This window comes from Pseudorca crassidens, chromosome 11 (assembly GCF_039906515.1).
Source record: "Pseudorca crassidens isolate mPseCra1 chromosome 11, mPseCra1.hap1, whole genome shotgun sequence".
NCBI lineage: Eukaryota > Metazoa > Chordata > Mammalia > Artiodactyla > Delphinidae > Pseudorca > Pseudorca crassidens.
This window is the reverse complement of record NC_090306.1, coordinates 25,849,337-25,868,455: the sequence shown is the minus strand read 5'-3', so window position 1 is coordinate 25,868,455 and position 19,119 is coordinate 25,849,337. Positions and strand designations below refer to the sequence as shown.

Sequence of the window (19,119 nt, the reverse complement as noted above, 5' to 3'; positions counted from 1 at the left end):
TATGTTTTCCCTCAGGAATAAAAGCTGTGGCTTCATCTTGTTCTTACCTGCACGAAGCTTGTTTGAAAAGATGCTGCAATCTCACTGATGAAGGAGTCCTTGCTCTTGCATTCAATTGCCGGCTGCTAAAGATCATTGATTTAGGTGGCTGCTTAGGTATTACTGATGTGTCCTTGCAGGCATTAGGAGAAAACTGCCCATTTTTGCAGTGTGTTGATTTTTCAGCTACTCAGGTAAATGAAATACAGACTTGAAAGGTAGAGACTGTATGTATTTGCCCAGAGTATTTCCATAACTCATCAGAACATAATTAATTCTTTTTGTTGTTTGCTAAAAATTTTTTTTATTTATTTGTTTAATTATGTATTTATTTATTTCTGGTTATGTTGGGTCTTCGTTGCTGCGAGCGGGCTTTCTCTAGTTGCGGAGAGTGGGGGCTACTCTTCGTTCCAGTGCAGGGGCTTCTCATTGCGGTGGCTTCTCTTGTTGCGGAGCATGGGCTCTAAAGTGTGCGGGCTTCACTAGTTGTGGTGTGTGGGCTTCAGTAGTTGTGGCTCGCGGGCTCTAGAGTGCAGGCTCAGTAGTTGTGGCGCACGGGCTTAGTTGCTCCACAACATGTGGGATCTTCCCGGACCAGGGCTCGAACCCGTGTCCCCTGCATTGGCAGGCGGATTCTTAACCACCGCACCACCAGGGAAGTCCACTAAAATTGTTGGCTTCATGCTTTGATAGTTAAATAATTACAGTATAATTTGGCACCCCCCCCCCATTATTTTCAGTAAGGGTGGAAGGTATCTGTGGCTAAGACACCTTTGCCAAACGGGAGGAAATAAAACTATATCTAAATAATTAATCATTTTTATAAACGTTTGCTTCCATCATCTCCATTTACGTGCTATGTTCCTCTTTTCCTTTGCTCAGGTATCTGACAGTGGTGTGGTTGCGCTTGTTAGTGGACCTTGTGCCAAGAAATTAGAGGTAATTTTAAAATATCTGTAAAGATGATGATTATCTGAATTCACATTATCCTCAGAAAATTCTTTTTTAAACCTAGAAGACAACCAGTGCCTTATTCTCAATTAGATATTAAAATGGACTTTTTTTTTTTTTTGCCTCCACCTCTTTATTCCCAGAGTGAAGAAAAACTGGTTAAAGTTAGGAGATAAAGTATACTTTATAGTAAATCCCATTTTACTTCCAATAAAAGTTCTTATTCTCCAGAAATTTTAGCTTCTAATACATTTAAAGATAGTCTTATTATGGATGAAAATACTGAAAATTTATCAATGTAAAATGACATTCTTTAGAATTTTCATGTCTGGCTGATATTTTTACCAGGACTACTTATTCTCTTGCCAGTGTTTTTTTCTTGACATCATATTTTTTCTCTTGCCATCATCTTTTTCTGAATCCATGAAGGGATACAGACTATACCACTGTGGCATAAAAATTATTTTGATCTGAAGATGTCTGAGAAACAACAAGGGTTAAAAAAAAAAAAGAGACTTTGTCTTAAACCCCACCTTCCCCCATCTGCCTAAAAGCAGACCATTCCAAAAGAATTCAACTGCCTCACACCCCCTTTAAGGTAGGCTTCCCATACATGGGGAAGTCAGATGACAAATTGCATTAAATAAACATTGTCATAAGATTATCGTTAAGTCCCATCTATTCTCCTAAAGGTCATTTTGTCTTCCCTAAAAAGTCACTTGTTTTTCTGAGTGTCCTTTCTCCCCCTCCCCTTCCCCTATTAAGATGGTATATAAACTCTAAATTCTAGCCATTTCTTTGAGCCACTTTCTTTGTGATCTTGTGAATAAACTTCATCTTTTCTCTTGCTAATCTTACTGTCAGTTTAATTCGAAGGCTTCCAAAGACAAACATAAGAGGATAGAGAAAAGGTTTTTCCTCTCCAGAAGCCACACTGTGCAGCTGTTTAAAAAGATCTTAAATTAGTGTTCAGCCTTTGTATCCAATGACTGATGTGATACCTGTAACCTATTTCTAAATATGAAGAAGACTTTTGTCCCAAGATTTTGTTTTTTTCCTTTTTCAGTTTACAATGTTTTATTTTGTTTTTACTCATAATTAATATAGCTGTGCTTTTCAACAATAAATCACAGCAAATCCTTTTTGGAAGTAAACTGGCTATAAATGAACTATAAAAGTTAGTAATCACTATTATAATAGAATGGTGGTGCCATGTTTTTGCCAAAATATTTCTGCTTGATTTAATGCTCAAATAGTTTTTTTGGTGATATTTATATATTTGCATTCTGCTTGTATTTATGTATGTATGTGTATGTGTGTGTATAAAATAGCATATATATTTTTACAAATCTTTTAATTAAGAAATTCCTTTCTTTAAAATATGAAGTTCCAAATTCCAAATTGCATTCTAACTGTAGGGACAATAACTGCCATAATTTTTACTGTTTAAATACTAACATTTGTTGAGCACTTACTACATTCTAGCCTCCATGCTACTGCCTTATATTCATCAGGTTATTCAATTTTTACATTATCCTATAATCACCATCATTTTTTTTTAACATCTTTATTGGAGTATAGTTGCTTTATAGTGGTGTGTTAGTCACCATCATTTTTAACAAAGTTCTCAAACAGTTAACCTAGTTTATCACTTCCTAATAAAACCACCAGGAAATTAGTTGTTATGCAGTGGTAGGAAATATACCTACATATTTACTTCAGCTTTATAAAATTAGGAGCACCAACCTAAGCAGACTTAGGAAAAAATCAGTAACCAATGTGTTGGTCATTGTAGTGTCATTGAATTTTTCACTTTTTCAGTTTTCCAAAGCTTATTTCTGTTAAGTGCCAAAACATTTTAATGGAAATCTTTCTGAAATTTGTTAGAACTTAATTCCTTCCTTAAAGGAATATATTTTAACCTTTGGCTCATAGCATCTTTCTGACCACAATTTCTGACTGAAACTGAAATACAGATGTCTTCATCTTTTTAACTGATTCTTCTCTTTTGGGTAACATGTATGCCTGCTATTTATTAGATACCTTGTTTTAATCTGTTGCTTTTAATTTGTTCAATTCTGGAAAATTAAATTACCAATGTTGCTAAATAGTTTATAATTTGAAAATAAATTTGATTAAAAGTCTAAGGACCTCTCCTAAAGATTGACATTTAGTACAAACGTATGCTACAGCGTTTGTTGAATGTCAGGATTGCCTCTGAAATCTCTGTTGATCTGAGTTCTCAGCGAGCATGGACCATTTTGTTCATCACTTTGTTGTCATTTTATCCCCAGGTTTGACTGCAGTTCCAGACATATGGTAGCACCTAATAAATGTTATCATATTCTTAACTTCATATTACAGTCATTTTATAGTTTTCTGTAGTCTTCATGATTAAAAGTTTAATTTGCTGTATAAAATTATTCATTTATTAAACAAATATTTATTATCTGCTGTGTCTAGGCACTGGCATATCAGAGAACAAAATCTGTCCATGTTATGTATCACTTTCCTTTAATCATTTTTCTAATGTTGGTAATTCAGATTATTTACAGCTTTTAGCTACTGGAAATATTCATATGTTGGGACATATCACTTTTTTCTTCCATTGCTATAATGAACTCTCCATAATGAAACAAGTGGATCAATAAGTATGAATCCTTTTTTTAATGGTCCCAAATTCAGATTGCTGAATTGTTTCCCATAAAGGTTATGTTGTGAATTCACAGTTTTTGCTAGGACCCCAATTTGCCAGAGTTGAATATTTTCTTTTTTTTAATGCCTTAATATATTTTAAATGAAACCTGACTTGAACACTGTTCCTTCCATCTCTTGTTCTCAGTTGTATTTCATTGTCTGTAGCCTTTGCCAATTCATATCATAGGATGCCTTTGCCAATGTATAATATACAATGCTTTCTGCCTCAATTTTTATGAGTTTTCAATATATTCAAGTTTCCTTTATTTCTAAGATATGATTAATTATAATATGTACACCAACATAGTATTTCTTTTCTCCTGAAAAGCTGATATTACCATAAGTATACATATCAATTACCACATGAATCTTATTTCCAGAATTGTTAAGTTTTTTTAATGTGGGCAAATATACATAAAAATTGCTGTTTTAGCCATTTTTAGTGTACAGTTCAGTAGAATTAAGTACATTCACATCATTGTGCAGCCATCACCATTAACTATCTCCAGAACTTTTTCATCATCCCAAATTGAAACTCTACCCTTTAAACAATAACTCCTCATTATCTTCTCCCCCAGCCTCTGGCAACCTCTGTTCTATCTTCTGTCTTTATGAATTTGCCCATTATAATCATATTTTTTTTTTAACCCATTCATCCATTGATATGTTTCCACCTTTTGGCCATTGTGAATACTGCTGCTATGAACATAGGTGTACAGATATCTCTTTGGGTCCCTGCTTTCAATTCTTTTGGGTATATCCCTAGAAGTGAAATAGCTAGATCATATGCTAATTCTATGTATAATTGTTTGAGAAACTGCCATACTGTTTCCATAGCAACTGTATCCTTTTACATTCTCACCAGCAATGCAAAAGGGTTCTGAATTAGAACATTAAACAAAAGATAGATAATGTTTCAAATATATGAAAAAGTATAGAGAGTAATATAACAGACTTGTGGACCAACCCCTTGAATTTTAACATTTTCTGCATTTGTTCCAGTTCTTTTTTAAAAAATTATTATATGTTACATCTAAAGCTCCCTCCCCTTATTTATTCCCCCTTTCTTCCTTCAGAGGTAACCACTCTTCTGTGCATCTTTCCTTCCATAGTTGGATGCTTCATCTCTCTCTCTATGCATATGTGTGTGTATGTGTATATATATCCATAAATAAGATATTGTATTATTTTATATGTTTTTAAATAGTACATAATAGTTTCATAGTGTGTGTGTTGTTTTACAATTTGCTTTTTTATTCAAAATTATGTTTTAAAATTTTTTCAAGCTTTATTGAGGTTTAATTTACATACAATAAAACTCACCTATTTTAAGTGTACAGTGTGATGAATTTTGGTAATTGTTATACAGCCTTGTAACCACGACCACAGTTAAGTATAGAATATTTCCATCACCCTAAGAGGTTATCTCCCATCCCTTTGCAGTCAGTGCCCTGCTGTGGCCCTCTCCCAAGCAACCACTGATTTTGTCAGTATAGTTTTGCCTTTTCTATACTTTTATATGAATGGAATCATGCAGTAAATTGTCTTTTGGTTTTTTACTTTTTTCTTTTACTTCTTTCACTTGGCATAATGTTTTTGAGATTCACCCATGTTGTTGCACGTGTTAATATTTCATTCCTTTTTTTTTCTGAGTAGTATTCCATAGTCTGGAATATGACACAGTTTGTTCATACATTCACCATTTGATGGACATCCAGGTTGTTCCAATTTTGGACTATTATAAATACTGCTATGGACATTTGCATACAAGTCTTTGTGTAGACATATGGTTTCATTTTGAGGGGGTAAATACCTAGAATGAAATTGCTGGGTCATATAGTTGAGTACATGTTTAGCTTTATAAGATGCTACCATAGTGTTTTCTAAAGTGTCTGAACTAACATTATGTTTAAGATTTATGTCTATTAATACAAATAGATATTTTTCATTGTAACTGTTTTATCTTATTACAATATATTAATGAACCACCATTTATTTACCCAGTCTCCACTTCTTTACTATTACAGATAATATTGCAATTGGCATATTTATAAGTTGTTTCCTTACGCACATGTACAAGAGTTTCTCTCTATATAGTGGACATCTGCAGTTGGAATTGCTGGGTTCTGGGGCATACTTACTGTCAGTTTTAATAGATACTGCCAAATTGCCTTATAAAGTGGTTGGGCATTTAACTCTTAAAGGTACTATACCTTCCAAATTACTACAGAATTTCACTGGTCCTTTCTAGAGTTTTTCTTGCAAGTTGATATTTGGGTTTTTTGTTATCAGAGTACAGTATTTCCCAAGCTTTTTCACACGGTTATTATTGTCCTATTTTTTCTTTTGATTATACTTTCTTTATTTTTAAATAGGAGATTCATATGGGATATTGTGTGAATCTGACTGATGAGGCTGTAGAAGCTGTCCTTACTTGCTGTCCTCAGATATGTATATTACTCTTCCATGGATGCCCCCTGGTAACAGGTTAGTATGAGGCTGCTTGGGTTCAAATCTTGGTTTCACCTTTTAATAACTGTGTGACCTTGAGTAAATTACTTAACCCATTCCATTATTCAGTTTCCTCACATTAAGTGGGTATAATGACAGTATCTACCTCATAAACTTGGTCATGATGATTATCTGACAACACTGCATATGGTGCCTAGCACATAGTGAGGGCTCAGTAAATGTTAAGTCATGATGATGATGGTGATGGTGGTGATGGCAAATGCTCAGTAAATGTTAACTGCCTTGAGGAGGATGATGGTGGCAGTGGTAGTGGTCATGATATTAAACATTATGCTTTATGAAGTCAAGTATATAATATTGCATCTTTCAAATATGCTAAATGACCTGCTTTTTTTTTCCTAATTTATTTTATTTACTTATTTATTTATTTTTGTCTGTGTTGGGTCTTTGTTGATGTGCACACGCTTTCTTTAGTTGTGGCGAGCGGGGGCTACTCTTGATTGCGGTGTGTGGGCTTCTCATTGTGGTGACTTCTCTTGTTGTGGAGCACGGGCTCTAGGCACGCAGGCTTCATTAGTTGTGGCATGCAGGCTCAGTAGTTGTGGCTCGTGGGCTCTAGAGCACAGGCTCAGTAGTTGTGGTGCATGGGCATAGTTGCTCCGCGGCATGTGGGATCTTCCTGGACCAGGGCTCAAACCCGTGTTCCCTGCATTGGCAGGCGGATTCTTAACCACTGCGCCACCAGGGAAGCCCCATAAATGACCTGTTAACTGTAATCTCATCAAGCTGTAGCCATTGAGATTCAGAATCATTTGGCTAATGTGGTACTTCACTAAAGTAGTCACAGCCCTTTTGGCTTGTATAAGAGCCATAATACCCCTTTCACATCACCCCTACAGTGGGTCCCATACCACAGTATAACCGGGATCTTATGTGTGAGTCAGTACTTATGCCCAGCCCTTCCAGCTCTTTTTCCTAATTACAGTCTAATAGTTACTGTCCTAGAAGTCCTTTTTGTTTGTTTGTTTTTGTTTTTGTTTTGCGGTACGGGGCCTCTCACTGCTGTGGCCTCTCCCGTTGTGGAGCACAGGCTCCGGACGCGCAGGCTTAGCGGCCGTGGCTCACGGGCCCAGCCGCTCCGCGGCATGTGGGATCTTCCCGGACCGGGGCATGAACCCGTGTCCCCTGCATTGGCAGGTGGACTGTCAACCACTGCACCACTAGGGAAGCCCTAGAAGTACTTTTGACATCTTCTGGTTTTTCTTGTGTTTGGACTGCCAATCTAAACTAAGCCTGTAATGGGTTGTATTTGGTTATCAGTGACATCTATAATGAAGACTAAATCTTATTTTCGGCAGACATCTCTCAACACTAAAGCCAAAAGTGACGTTAGAAACTGTTACCAGTGGGTACCTCTAGGGAAGGTTGTGGAGAAACAAAACTAGGAAAAAGCTTTCACCATATACCCGTTTGTCCTTTTGAATTTTGTGAATGATTTTACCTATTAAAAATTAGTAATCATAATTTTAAGAAAATAATTTAGAACAAGAAAAATTCATGTGACTGAGTACGGGGAATTGGTACATGTGAACACTATTCTGGGGGTTATGGGAAGGCAGGCAGAGGCTCTCTGGTCATCAAACAAGGCAGAAAATTATATTCTAACAAGTAGGCTATTATTGTAAGGTGGAGGAGACCACAGTATGTGAAATGTAATAACAGCAATTTTGGATGATAGGTCTTTTCAGAATACCAAGTAAAAGTATGTAAATCTACTCACTGAGCTATATGTACGTTTAATCAATACATTGAACAAGAGAGTGGTACTCACAAAGTGACTCCATCTTCCTCACACTGTATTAATTACAGGTTTAATCCAAAGGGCCTAATATTTCCCAAAGCCAAATGAAAATCTCCGACATGTGCCACTGACTTTTCTTATCATTCTCAGATAGTTAAAAGTCTTGTCATTTCATATCACTGAAACCCTCTCATTTCAGCAATTAAAACGTCTTAGACCCACGTAATACTCCAAACAAGTTCAAATTAAAGCTTTTTGCTCCTCCAGTCAGCTCAAGTTTGCTGTAGGTGGAAGCGCTGCTGTGGGTAAGGGGACGTGGTTACTCTGTTTTACCACCTCGCGCTTCTCTTCTTCCTTTCCCAGCTTGCCCACCATGGTTTCTGACCCCACCAGTGTCAGTACAGGGTGGGACTGCAGTGAGCAGAAGGGAAGGGACGGGAAAGGAAAGTCTAACTTGACTACTACGGCTGTGATCTAGCGGCAGCACTGAGGGCCTGTGGGGAGCTCATCCTGATCCGTGCTCTCTCAAAAGTGGGGCACTTCTGATCTTCTTCAGGGTCCACTTTCCGCCACTCCTCTCATCACTGCATATATCTTCTACATCTACAGTTCTCTCGATTCAAGCAAATGAGTCTCTTCTGGCTAGTAGCTAGCATTTTCTTCCTCTGCACCCAGGCAGCTGGCGGTACACCTTCAGTCTCTTTCTGTTGAGGTTTCCTAGACCATCCAAGTTGCTTTCATGAGCAAACTACAAGGCAACCCATGCCAGCCCACATCTGTCCACAGGAAACACAATACTTTAGACAGTAAGAGTGCAGGTTATTTCCCAACTTCAGTCCTCTCTTTAGCCACATGGACTCTTACCATAGCCTTTTGCTTTTTAGTTTTCTCAGGTCTGATATTAGTGTAATGTGTCTCCCAAGCTCCAAGGGACAAATCAGATTCTCCAACTGATCTCCTTAGAGCCCCCTCTCACTAGGCTTGAAGGCAAGAGCAAGCACCTGCAACCCTCTTTCGACAACTCAAATCATAACTGTCTTTAAAGAAATCCTTTCTTCAATGTCCAGTTTTCCGTCGCTTCCCACTTTAACACTTTTATATCTTTGAATGGATGAGGCACCACGGATTCCAAAATGAGTTTTCAGCCAAGCATTTGCAAATCATGTACAAGTCTGGTATCTCATTTTGGAATGAGAGCGTAGCTGGTACCTCTAGTCCTGGAACCTTAGCTGAAATAGTTAATGTTCTGTTATATTTGTCTCAGGATAACTTGGCTACATAACATGTTATAAACTCAGCCTTTGCTAATTTTATCTTGATTATCTTTCTGGTTACAATTTGGAAATAGTTAATTGGCATTTTCCCTCTACTTTCAATAGAAGTGAAGACAAACTATACACACAGTCAACCAGAAAAACTTATCCTTAGGCAAACTGCTTAAAACAATCATCAGAGACCCTATAGGTAATGAAATCTTTAGAAGATACAACCAAAAACTTAAAATTTGAGTACAACAAGGCCAATAATAAAATGCTTAAAGGTGCCTGTATCAATATAGAAATGACTAACAAATATGAATTTTGAAGTCTGGAAAATATGTTGCAGTCATTAGTCTGATTTTTAAAGCAGAAGGCTTTTGAGATAAATTATTTAATTACTGAGATCACTGGAAACCAAAGATGTATTATCAGTTGGTGAATTCAAGAGAAATGCCTACCTGGTATGATTATAGATACTAGGAAAACTTAATCCCACTAAATCTTTCCACATAATGGCTCAGAATACTGAATTTACCAACTGTCTTGCTGCTGAGCAACAGCTACATAACCCCCTCCTCAGCTCAGTCTTCTGGGAATTCCCTTACCTTACTCCCTTTCTGAGTAAGGGGAAGTTCTGTTGTGAGGGACTCCCCTTCCATGCAAACCTATCAAAGTGCTGCCCAATTAAAGCTCGTTGTGTGCTACTGCCACCTTGTGGTCGTATCTTTTTCCTTGATCTGCCCCACAATCCCTTGATCTCACTAACTACAGTTATATGGTATGGTGTTCTAGAAGACATCAAGGGATAAAGCATAAAACAAAATATGTTTATATGTCCAAATGTTTGGGAAATGCAACATGCCACTATAATGAATATTAATTTCTCAAAGGCTCTGAGAAATACTATTGCTAAGAAACTTAACTTTTTTTATCTAAGTGCCAGGGAGTTAGACGTTTTCCTCTACCCTTTTAGGTTCTTCCGGCTGGTCTAAGAATTAAATTGATAGGAGGCAGATTAAGAGGCGAAAATCAAACAAAAGTTTAATAACATGTATACATGGAAGAGACCCAGGAGAACTGAGTAACTCACCAAAATGGCTGAAACCCTCGCCTTAAATAACATTTTCAGCAGCTAAAGAGGATGTTGGGGGTAGAGGTTTGGGACTTCAAAAGGGAGGAAGGCAATTCACATGAAAGATGAAAAAGCAAATGTTTGGTAAACAAATATTTGTTGGGCCATGCAGCGCAGTTTGCGCCATAAAGGTACTCTCATCTCTAGGCCCTGCTGAGTTTCCACCACCACGCCTAGCCCATATTTTTGCAGACAACCTCTGGCGATAACTTGATCTATACTTCTTTTAGGCAGTAAGGGGGAAGGCCAAATTTCTTCTTGAGTCTTTTGGTCCTTGATTGTTATCAGCTTGAAATAATCCTCATGCCAAAGAGACATTTTGGGGTGGCACGTTTTGCTCCCCCACCCAAGCATTTCCCACATATTTTTTAACACAGAATAATTCATGTATTATTATTTTGATCCCTCCTTTCACAGAAGAGGAAAGTGAGAAACTGAAATGGTATTTGTCCATTGTGACATAGTTTTTAATAACAGTGCTAAGATTAAACAAAAATCTCAAGATAAAGTGAAATAAGCACCAATCCCTAGTCTCCTACCATCTCTCCAAAACACTGAATAACTTAACTTCTGTGGACCTCAACTTTTCCTTACATGTAAATGTCAGTCATAAAATTGGGTGATCTGATAATAATATAAGAGTTCACATACAATGGCTTTTACCGATAAAGTTTCTTAAAGAGAAAATAAGCTGAAGTTTTTCAACTACCCAGATCATCTCTACTCTTCCCGCTTTCCTGTCAGCACCTACCATTGTGTATTTTTGCTACCATCATTGAATGAAAATAAAGTGGGCTAATATATTCACCATATATATATATATATATATATATGGTTTTTTTTGTTTTTGTTTTTGTTTTTGCGGTACGCGGGCCTCTCACTGTTGTGGCCTCTCCCGTTGCGGAGCACGGGCTCCGGACGCGCAGGCTCAGCGGCCATGGCTCACGGGCCCAGCCGCTCCGCGGCATGTGGGACCTTCCCGGACCAGGGCACGAACCCGTGTCCCCTGCATCGGCAGGCGGACTCTCAACCACTGCACCACCAGGGAAGCCCTCACCTTATATTTATTTGTTAATTTCTCTTTTTTCCAGAGAAGACAAATGCTTTTTTTTTGCCTGATAAATAAATGTTCTTTCTTCTTTCATGACACCTTATATGTTTCCTCTTACGTATTCATGTGATTGCTCACATCTGACTAGATAAGACAATAATGATACATATTCTATAAAAAGAATGTATGTATATCATATGTTTGTGCAATTCTAGTGTTATGTTATCCTCAAAGCAACCTGACCCCCAAATTGGCAGTGTCAACTGTAGTTACTCATCAGATTCCCTGAATTAATAGGTTTATCTTCTCCACTGTAAGTTTTTATAAAATTTCTTAACATTACAATCAGACTGTAAGCAAAACTCCACATTATAAATTAAGTCTTGAAACTGTTAGAAGCACTCTGATTTTATTTCTTCAGAAGAGACCAAAAACCTAAGCTGCTATTTAAAATACTGTAGATCACAGACATTATGGAAACAAAATAATTTTTAAATGTATTAAATTATTTTAATTTAAATTATGTCTGTAATGATTTTCAGTAATTTCAACTCACACAGTTTTATTAATCTCCTACAATGGACATGCATTTCAGTTTCTATCATTATCTAGACGTGTTTCACAGTAATCACAGGCATCTAAGTTTAGGTTTTAGAAGGGCAATAAAGCAATTAGCACTAGAGTCCTTATGTTTACATTGAAAGGCAGGAAAACCCAACAGGAAATCTGCCACTTTGATTTAATCGACTCAAATTTTAGTGATATCAGAGGATTTGTTTGATTCAAGGATCAGCTTGATTACTTTACAAGCAAGTTCTTTACTTAGATTCCTGGATAATAAATATGTCAAGATTTACCACAAAGAGACAAGTGGTTTGCTTCAGAGTTTCCCTGTAATTAAAGCTGATTCCTTGCTTCAAGGACAACTACTTTTTAAATTTCATATATTTTATTTTCTAAATCCTATATTATTCTCTTTCCTTATCATTATTTATTCATACATTACTAATCCAGAATTACGAAACTTCTTTATGCCATACACTGTAGTGACGCATTAGAACCTTGATCATTGTTTGTAAAAACGTGTCCAGCCTCACTTTTTTCACTGTGTATTCTATAAAAATGTCTAAATTACATTTTCCTTGATCATTTGAAAAACTTAGTTTGTTAACTTATATTTCCCATAGTTTCTTCTTTTTCTTGGGGCTCCAAAACCTCCCGTAATGAACCTCTTTCAAAAAGTGGTCTCCAACTACATTAGTCAGAGATTTTTAGAAAGATGGTAAAAGGTTCCTTAGAAGTCATCTACACGACTCCCTTGTTTTAAAAATAAGGGAACAGAGATACAATGAATTTAGGTGACTTGCCCCAAATCTTAGAAATAGTTAATAGTAGAACTGGAAGTAAAAACCTAAATCACCTAATCCACAGTTTCTACTTCTTTCCCCAGTAGAGCAATTTCCTAAGCCTTTGGTGTCAAGTGGTTTCACTAGTAGTAGAAAAGGGAAGGAAGTAGAAGAGTGACATCAAGCATCAGTAGTGTGATTGGTATAAACGACCTTTAGAGTCTTTCAGTCCTGAGAGTCTGTGTTTTGGTGAGTGGCAGAATAAGCCACCCCAAAATATGCCTCTTTAGCATAAGGATTATTTTAAGCTAATTTTTCGCAGACACTGGAGGAGCTCTGAAAGCAGTAGAAGTTACCCTTTTGTAAGGAAAATATACATTTATAAAGGAAATCTCCATTTGTAAAGTGTCTCCCTCTCTGTACTAAGAAGGGAAGGGTGACTCTAAATCAGAATCATATTCAGTGGAGAAGGCACTGACTTAAATCTGTATAGTGAATCTTACTGTTACCAAACCAAAATCAGGTCTCCTTGCTCCATGTGCAGCAAAGCCAATCTACTGACACCGGGTTGTGGTACAGGGTGCAAGCAAGGAGAAAGGACAGCTGATGCTCAAAAGACTGGAACTCCCTGATGGCTTTCAGTCAAGGGTTTTGAAGGCAACGTTAGGGATGAGGGTCACAGGGTGTGTGATCAGCTCGTGGACATTTTTCTGATTGGTTGGTGGTGAAATAACAGGGTGATGTTCTGGGAATCTTAATCATCAATCTCCTGGTTCCAGTCAGTCTGGGGTCTGTGTGCTGGTGGTCAGCATGTAGTCAACATCCTTCACCTGGTTGGGGGGGCGGGTCCTAGTTTCTGCAGAACAACTCAAAGATATGTCAGATTGTTATCTCTATCCCTTCAGGAGGAACTAGGTGTGACTCCATTGTTCAAGCTATTATTACTTTTCTTGCTTGCCTGCTTTCTTTGTTTCTACATTTTCTACTTCTCTAATCATTAACTGTTTGAGTCTGCTCTTTGGAACTTGGGGAAGGCCTAGGAGACGAAAGCTTATTCTGAAAACAGGAAGTGGGAGACATGGAGGCGCTTGTACCCAGGAGGGCCCAGCAGGGTCCTGCCCGGTTTCATTACCCTTGTTTACTATGCTTTTCCTGGTAACTTCCCATAACCGGTCTCCCCACAACACCAAAATCTTTCTTTTGTCTTTAGCTGAAGGTGGTATTTAAGGTGGTGGCTTGGGCCCTCTCAGGGAGTTCACTCATTTTTCCTGGGTATCTCCCATGTATACATGAAGTATACTTGTTGATAAACTTCTGTTTGTTTTTCTCTTGTATCTGTCTTTGGTCACAGGGGATCTCAGCCAAGAACTCAGAAGGGTAAAGAGAAAATTATTTTTCCTCCTCCACAATTTCTACAGAGTATTCTGGCAAGAGATGTGAAATACTTAGAGACCCCACAGTTTCTCCCTATAGCATAATAAACTTACAGGCATCGAATATTCCTACTATTGACTCACTGCTCTAAATACTGTATACTTTTATGGGGAAAAGAAAAGCTGCCTGAGGAGACTTTGAGTAATGTAATACTGCCCTCTAGCATCCAGTTTTTAAAATTACATAAAAATATACTGTATGCTTAACAACTAGAGGGAAAAGTGTTTTTCTATTTATGTACAATAATAAATTCCTACAGAAGAGTGACAAATATAGTCAGAAAACAAATATTTACATATAATATTTGATAATATATTCATAACTAGTAAAAATGCCAAAATAGTCTTAGAAACACCAGCTAAAGTGAAATTGGGAAGTACACGTTTCCAATTTTGTTCTTTTTCAAAACTGTGTTGGCTCTTCTGGGTCCCTTGAATTCCTATGTAAATGTTAGAATCGTTTTGTCAATTTCTTTTTAAAAAGTTTGCTGGAATTTTGCTAGGGATTGCATTGAATCTGCAGTCAGTTTGGGGAGTACTGCCATCTTAATACTAAGTCTTCTGATCTATGAACATGGACATCTTTCCATTTATTAGATCTTCTTTGATTTCTTTCAACAATGTTTTGTAGTTTTCAGAGTATAAGTTTTTCATTTCTTTTGTTAAACGTATTCCTAAGTATTTTATTTTATTTTATTTTATTTTATTTTATTTTTCGGTACGCGGGCCTCCCACTGTTGTGGCCTCTCCCGTTGCGGAGCACAGGCTCCGGACATGCAGGCTCAGCGGCCGTGGCTCACGGGCCCAGCCACTCCGCGGCATGTGGGATCTTCCCGGACCGGGACGCAAACCCACGTCCCCTGCATCGGCAGGTGGACTCTTAACCACTGTGCCACCAGGGAAGCCCCAGGGAAATCCTTATCTTTGTTCCTGATCTTAGGGGGAAATTATTTAGTCTCTCACCATTAAGGATGATGTTAGTGGTGGGTTTTTCATAGATGCCCTTTATCAGGTTGAGGAAGTTCCTTTCTGTTTCTGGTTTGTTGAATGTTTTTATCATGAATGTTGGATTTTATCAAATGCCTTTTCTGTGTCTGTTGAAATGATCATGTCGTTTTTGTCCTTTATTCTATTAATATGGGTGCCATAGGCAGAAATATGCCCCCACCCAAAGATGTCCATGTTCTAATGCTCAGAACCTACAAGTATATTGACCTTAAAATAGGGAGATTATCCTGGATTACCCAGGTGGGCCCAATGTAATCATAAGGGTCTTTAAAAGTAGAAGAGGGAGACAGAAGGAGAACCATAGAGATGGCAGCATAAGAAAGACTTTGTCCAATGTTGCTTACTTTGAACATGGAGGAATTCAAGGACTGTGGCAGCCTTTAGAAGCTGGAAGAGTCAGGGAGGTGGATTCTCCCCTAGAGCCTCCAAAAAGAACGCTAAGCTCCTAATACCTGCTTTTAGCCCAGGAAGGCCCATTTTGAAATTCTGACCTTCAAAACTGTACAATAATAAATTTGTGTTGTTTTAAGCCATTAAGGTTGTGGTTATTTGTTACAGCAGCAAGAGGAAACTAATACAGTGTACTACATTAATTGATTTCCAGATGTTAAACTAACCTTGCATTCCTGGGGTAAATCCCAGTTGATCATGGCATGTAACCCTTTCTGTGTTGCTAGATTGGGTTCGCTTGTGTTTTATTGAGGATTTTTGAGTACATGTTCATAAGAAATATTGGTCTGTTGTTTTTTGTGTATGTGATGTTTTTGTCTGGCTTTGGTGTCAAGGTAATACTGACCTCATAGAATAAGGTGGAAAGTGTTCCTCCCTTTTCTATTAGTATAACCACTACAGCTTTGTTACAGTTGCTGTCTGCATGATGTATCTTTCTCCATCCTTTTACTTTCAACCTATTTGAAACCTATCCTTAATCTAGATCTCCTGTAACAACAGACTTCCTCTATAATAACTGATATTTTTTATGACAATGAAAACTGCATTTGTTATATTTTTAGCTGCTTTTAAAAAAATTAGCTGCTGAAGTAAACCTTTGTTTTCACAACTATAACTTCTTGTTTCCAAACACTCTCTAGTTCTCTTTCTTGCACTAAATCTTTAATGTTTTGGCTTATTTTTGTTTTACTTAAAATAAAACTTAGTAACCATGCGTTGGGCCTGCTTTTTTTCCTAGTGGTCTACGAAATCTTTAAGTCTGAGAACGACTAAACTAGAAATTTCCCAAGACTAGGTTAGAGATATGTTATACACACAACATAGGTTGTATCTATGGAACAAGTTTATTAAACTCCTGAATAATTTTTAAAGTAATAAAATTTTAGCAGTATTTTTGCATTAAAACATTAAAAGCATTAAAAGATACTATAAAACTGACTTTGCAAAAGATATGTAAACTATATTAAAATCACTGCTATATATTGTGAATAATTGAAAACCATCTAAATGTCCAGTCATACAGATTGGTTAAATTACAAGGAATTCATGTAATAGTTATCTATTTAAAATCATGTTTTATAAATATTATATGACATGGAAAAATGTTCAACTACAGGTCAAGTTGTCCTGTTTTAGTAACTACTCTGTCCCCTAACCCTCATGGGCATGTTGCAGCTTCCCAAGGTGTTTTACCATACCTGTTGGCTTTCTTTAATCATGTTTTCTTTAATCACTCCTTTGTAGTTAAAACCTGTTCAAGCACCCTAGTTTAGTGTGTCATCTACTTCCTGCCAGGACCCTGAGAAACTTTAACCCTATTACTCTCTGGTTGGTGAAATTAAGATGAAATTACAGAGAAAACAGTAAATACCTGTTTTTTAGAAGTATTACTATGATATGTTTACTGCAGCTAATAACAGTGATGGTTACCACTAATTAAATGTATTTTTAGCTTATAGTATGCTTTATATATCATCTCATTTAATCCTTTAAATAACCCTATGAGATATAATAGTTATCGTCATCCCCAGTTTATACATGAGGACACATTCAATATCTTTGATTACTGTGAATTAATATGTTGTCATTGTTTTCTTTTGTAGATCATTCACGAGAAGTCTTGGAGCAATTAGTAGGCCCAAACAAACTAAAGCAAGTGACGTGGACTGTCTATTGATGCTTATTGAAGCTTATCAAAGCTATGATCTTCATACAACTTTCCCAGGAAACAACGATCTAGAGATTGGCTTTCCAATAATATGATTTATGCTTTGAAGTTAACCAGGCTCTTAAACATTTTAATAGTGCTGTTATTTCTAAGTTTGTTTGAGGAGTGATTGTTCTTGAAATGACAATCCTAGCATGCCCTCTGATGTATTTGGGGAGGGTATTGTGTTTGTTTCTTTAATAGCAAAGTTTTAAATTACCTGTTTTCCCTGGAAATTTCCTTCTCCCACCTAGATATTTGAGCTGCTGTAAGAGAAATTTACCAATATGGATAAACATTAGGAGAATTCTAAGTAAAGGTATTTCTAAAAGCATTAATTACCTACCTAGCTATTTTTTGGCTGCTACCTTCCAAATTATTTAAATGTCCACTGGCCAGAAAGCAAAGCTGAACATCAGGCCTGTAACTTCTTCACAGAATTTATTATTTCAATGAAACAAAGAAATATAATAGTTTAATGTCATAATCCAGGACATCATATACCTTAGCCATTCAGCATATGAATGTTACTGAGTATGGCTACTTTTCCCAAATACATGCTATTCATCTACAAACCTTCATCCTTAAAGACTGCAGTCAAGAATGTGTAAGAATGAGTAAACACGAAATGTCATCACAGAGGTTGTATCCTGAAGCTCTACTGGTTTCACATTGTGAAATAAACACACAGGTCTTAGTTTTCAAATGAAATGTATTACTCTCTATAATCACAAAATTCTCTGACATATACTGTGCTTAAACTACCCCCAAATTCAGCATATTCCCTGTGCCATGAGCCTGTCTCAGTGGGACTTTTCTTAAAGATTTCCTATTTTAACTGTGATGTAGTGAATAACAGGGAAAGTGTGGTATGGTAGATTTCTTGTATATGTTTAGAAGGAAGGGTTTACATATTCAACTCCACTCCTTGTCCTTACTACTAACTACTTTATAAATGTGATATGTTTATAGCGTAGATAACATATATTGCCACTGCAAAGGTGGTACATATGTATATATGTGTAAAATGGGTAAGGCCTGTTCCATCTATGAAATTTTTCTGAAGACAAATTCAGTAAGATTTAATATTGAACACCTAACCAAGTCAATAGCTTTTTCCGCTTTGGGGGAAACTAGTTTCAAGATCTAAGGTATCAGGTTTGTAGAGTCTATAAAGGACTCATCATCCTAAAGCAGCTTGCAGCTTGACCTTCTTTTTTTATACTGCTAGTTACCTTAGCTGTTTCTCGGCACTCTGTTTAAAATTTGGATCTCCCATCCCTATCCTACCTATCCCTGTCACCCTTACCTGTCACTCTAGACTCTATTTTTCCCCTTTCCACCTGTCACCATCTGACATGTTTTATTTTTTATTTGTTATCTGTCTCCCGACCCTAGTATATAAGCTTCATGAAGACAAATTATTTCTCTTTTTTTCACTGCTGTATCTCCAATACCTAGAACAGTGTCTGGTACATAGTAAGCACCCAAATATTCGTTGAATGAATAGACAAGAAAATAAATAAAAGTAATACCCACACTTCAAGTTTCTGGTCTGTGACGTACAGAGATTAGATGTCATCACTCCTGTCCTCACAAGGTAAAAGCTGAACAAACTGAAAATCATGAAGCAGTACAGTGTTTATTTCAAAATGGACTTGTATTAGTTGTAAATATACACTGCAAACTCTAGGGCAACTGCTAAAAAAATTTTTTTAATAAATATAACTGACATCCTAAGGGAGGAGAGAAGATGGAATCACATAAAATCC

The 19,119-nt window shown here is 36.9% G+C and overlaps 1 protein-coding gene across 3 annotated transcripts in view; it reads left to right on the top strand.

Moving 5' to 3' along the window:
- Positions 1-18,887, top strand: part of AMN1 (antagonist of mitotic exit network 1 homolog) — a 63,609-nt gene extending 44,722 nt beyond the window's left edge. For all 3 annotated transcript variants that reach the window (XM_067696095.1, XM_067696094.1, XM_067696093.1), the window contains 4 exons: positions 16-233; positions 922-978; positions 6,063-6,174; positions 17,244-18,887. In XM_067696095.1, coding sequence (XP_067552196.1) covers positions 16-233; positions 922-978; positions 6,063-6,174; positions 17,244-17,317 — 461 coding nt within the window. In that variant the 3' untranslated portion in view covers positions 17,318-18,887. The remainder of the gene's footprint in view (positions 1-15; positions 234-921; positions 979-6,062; positions 6,175-17,243) is intronic.
- The last annotated feature ends 232 nt before the right edge of the window (positions 18,888-19,119 follow it).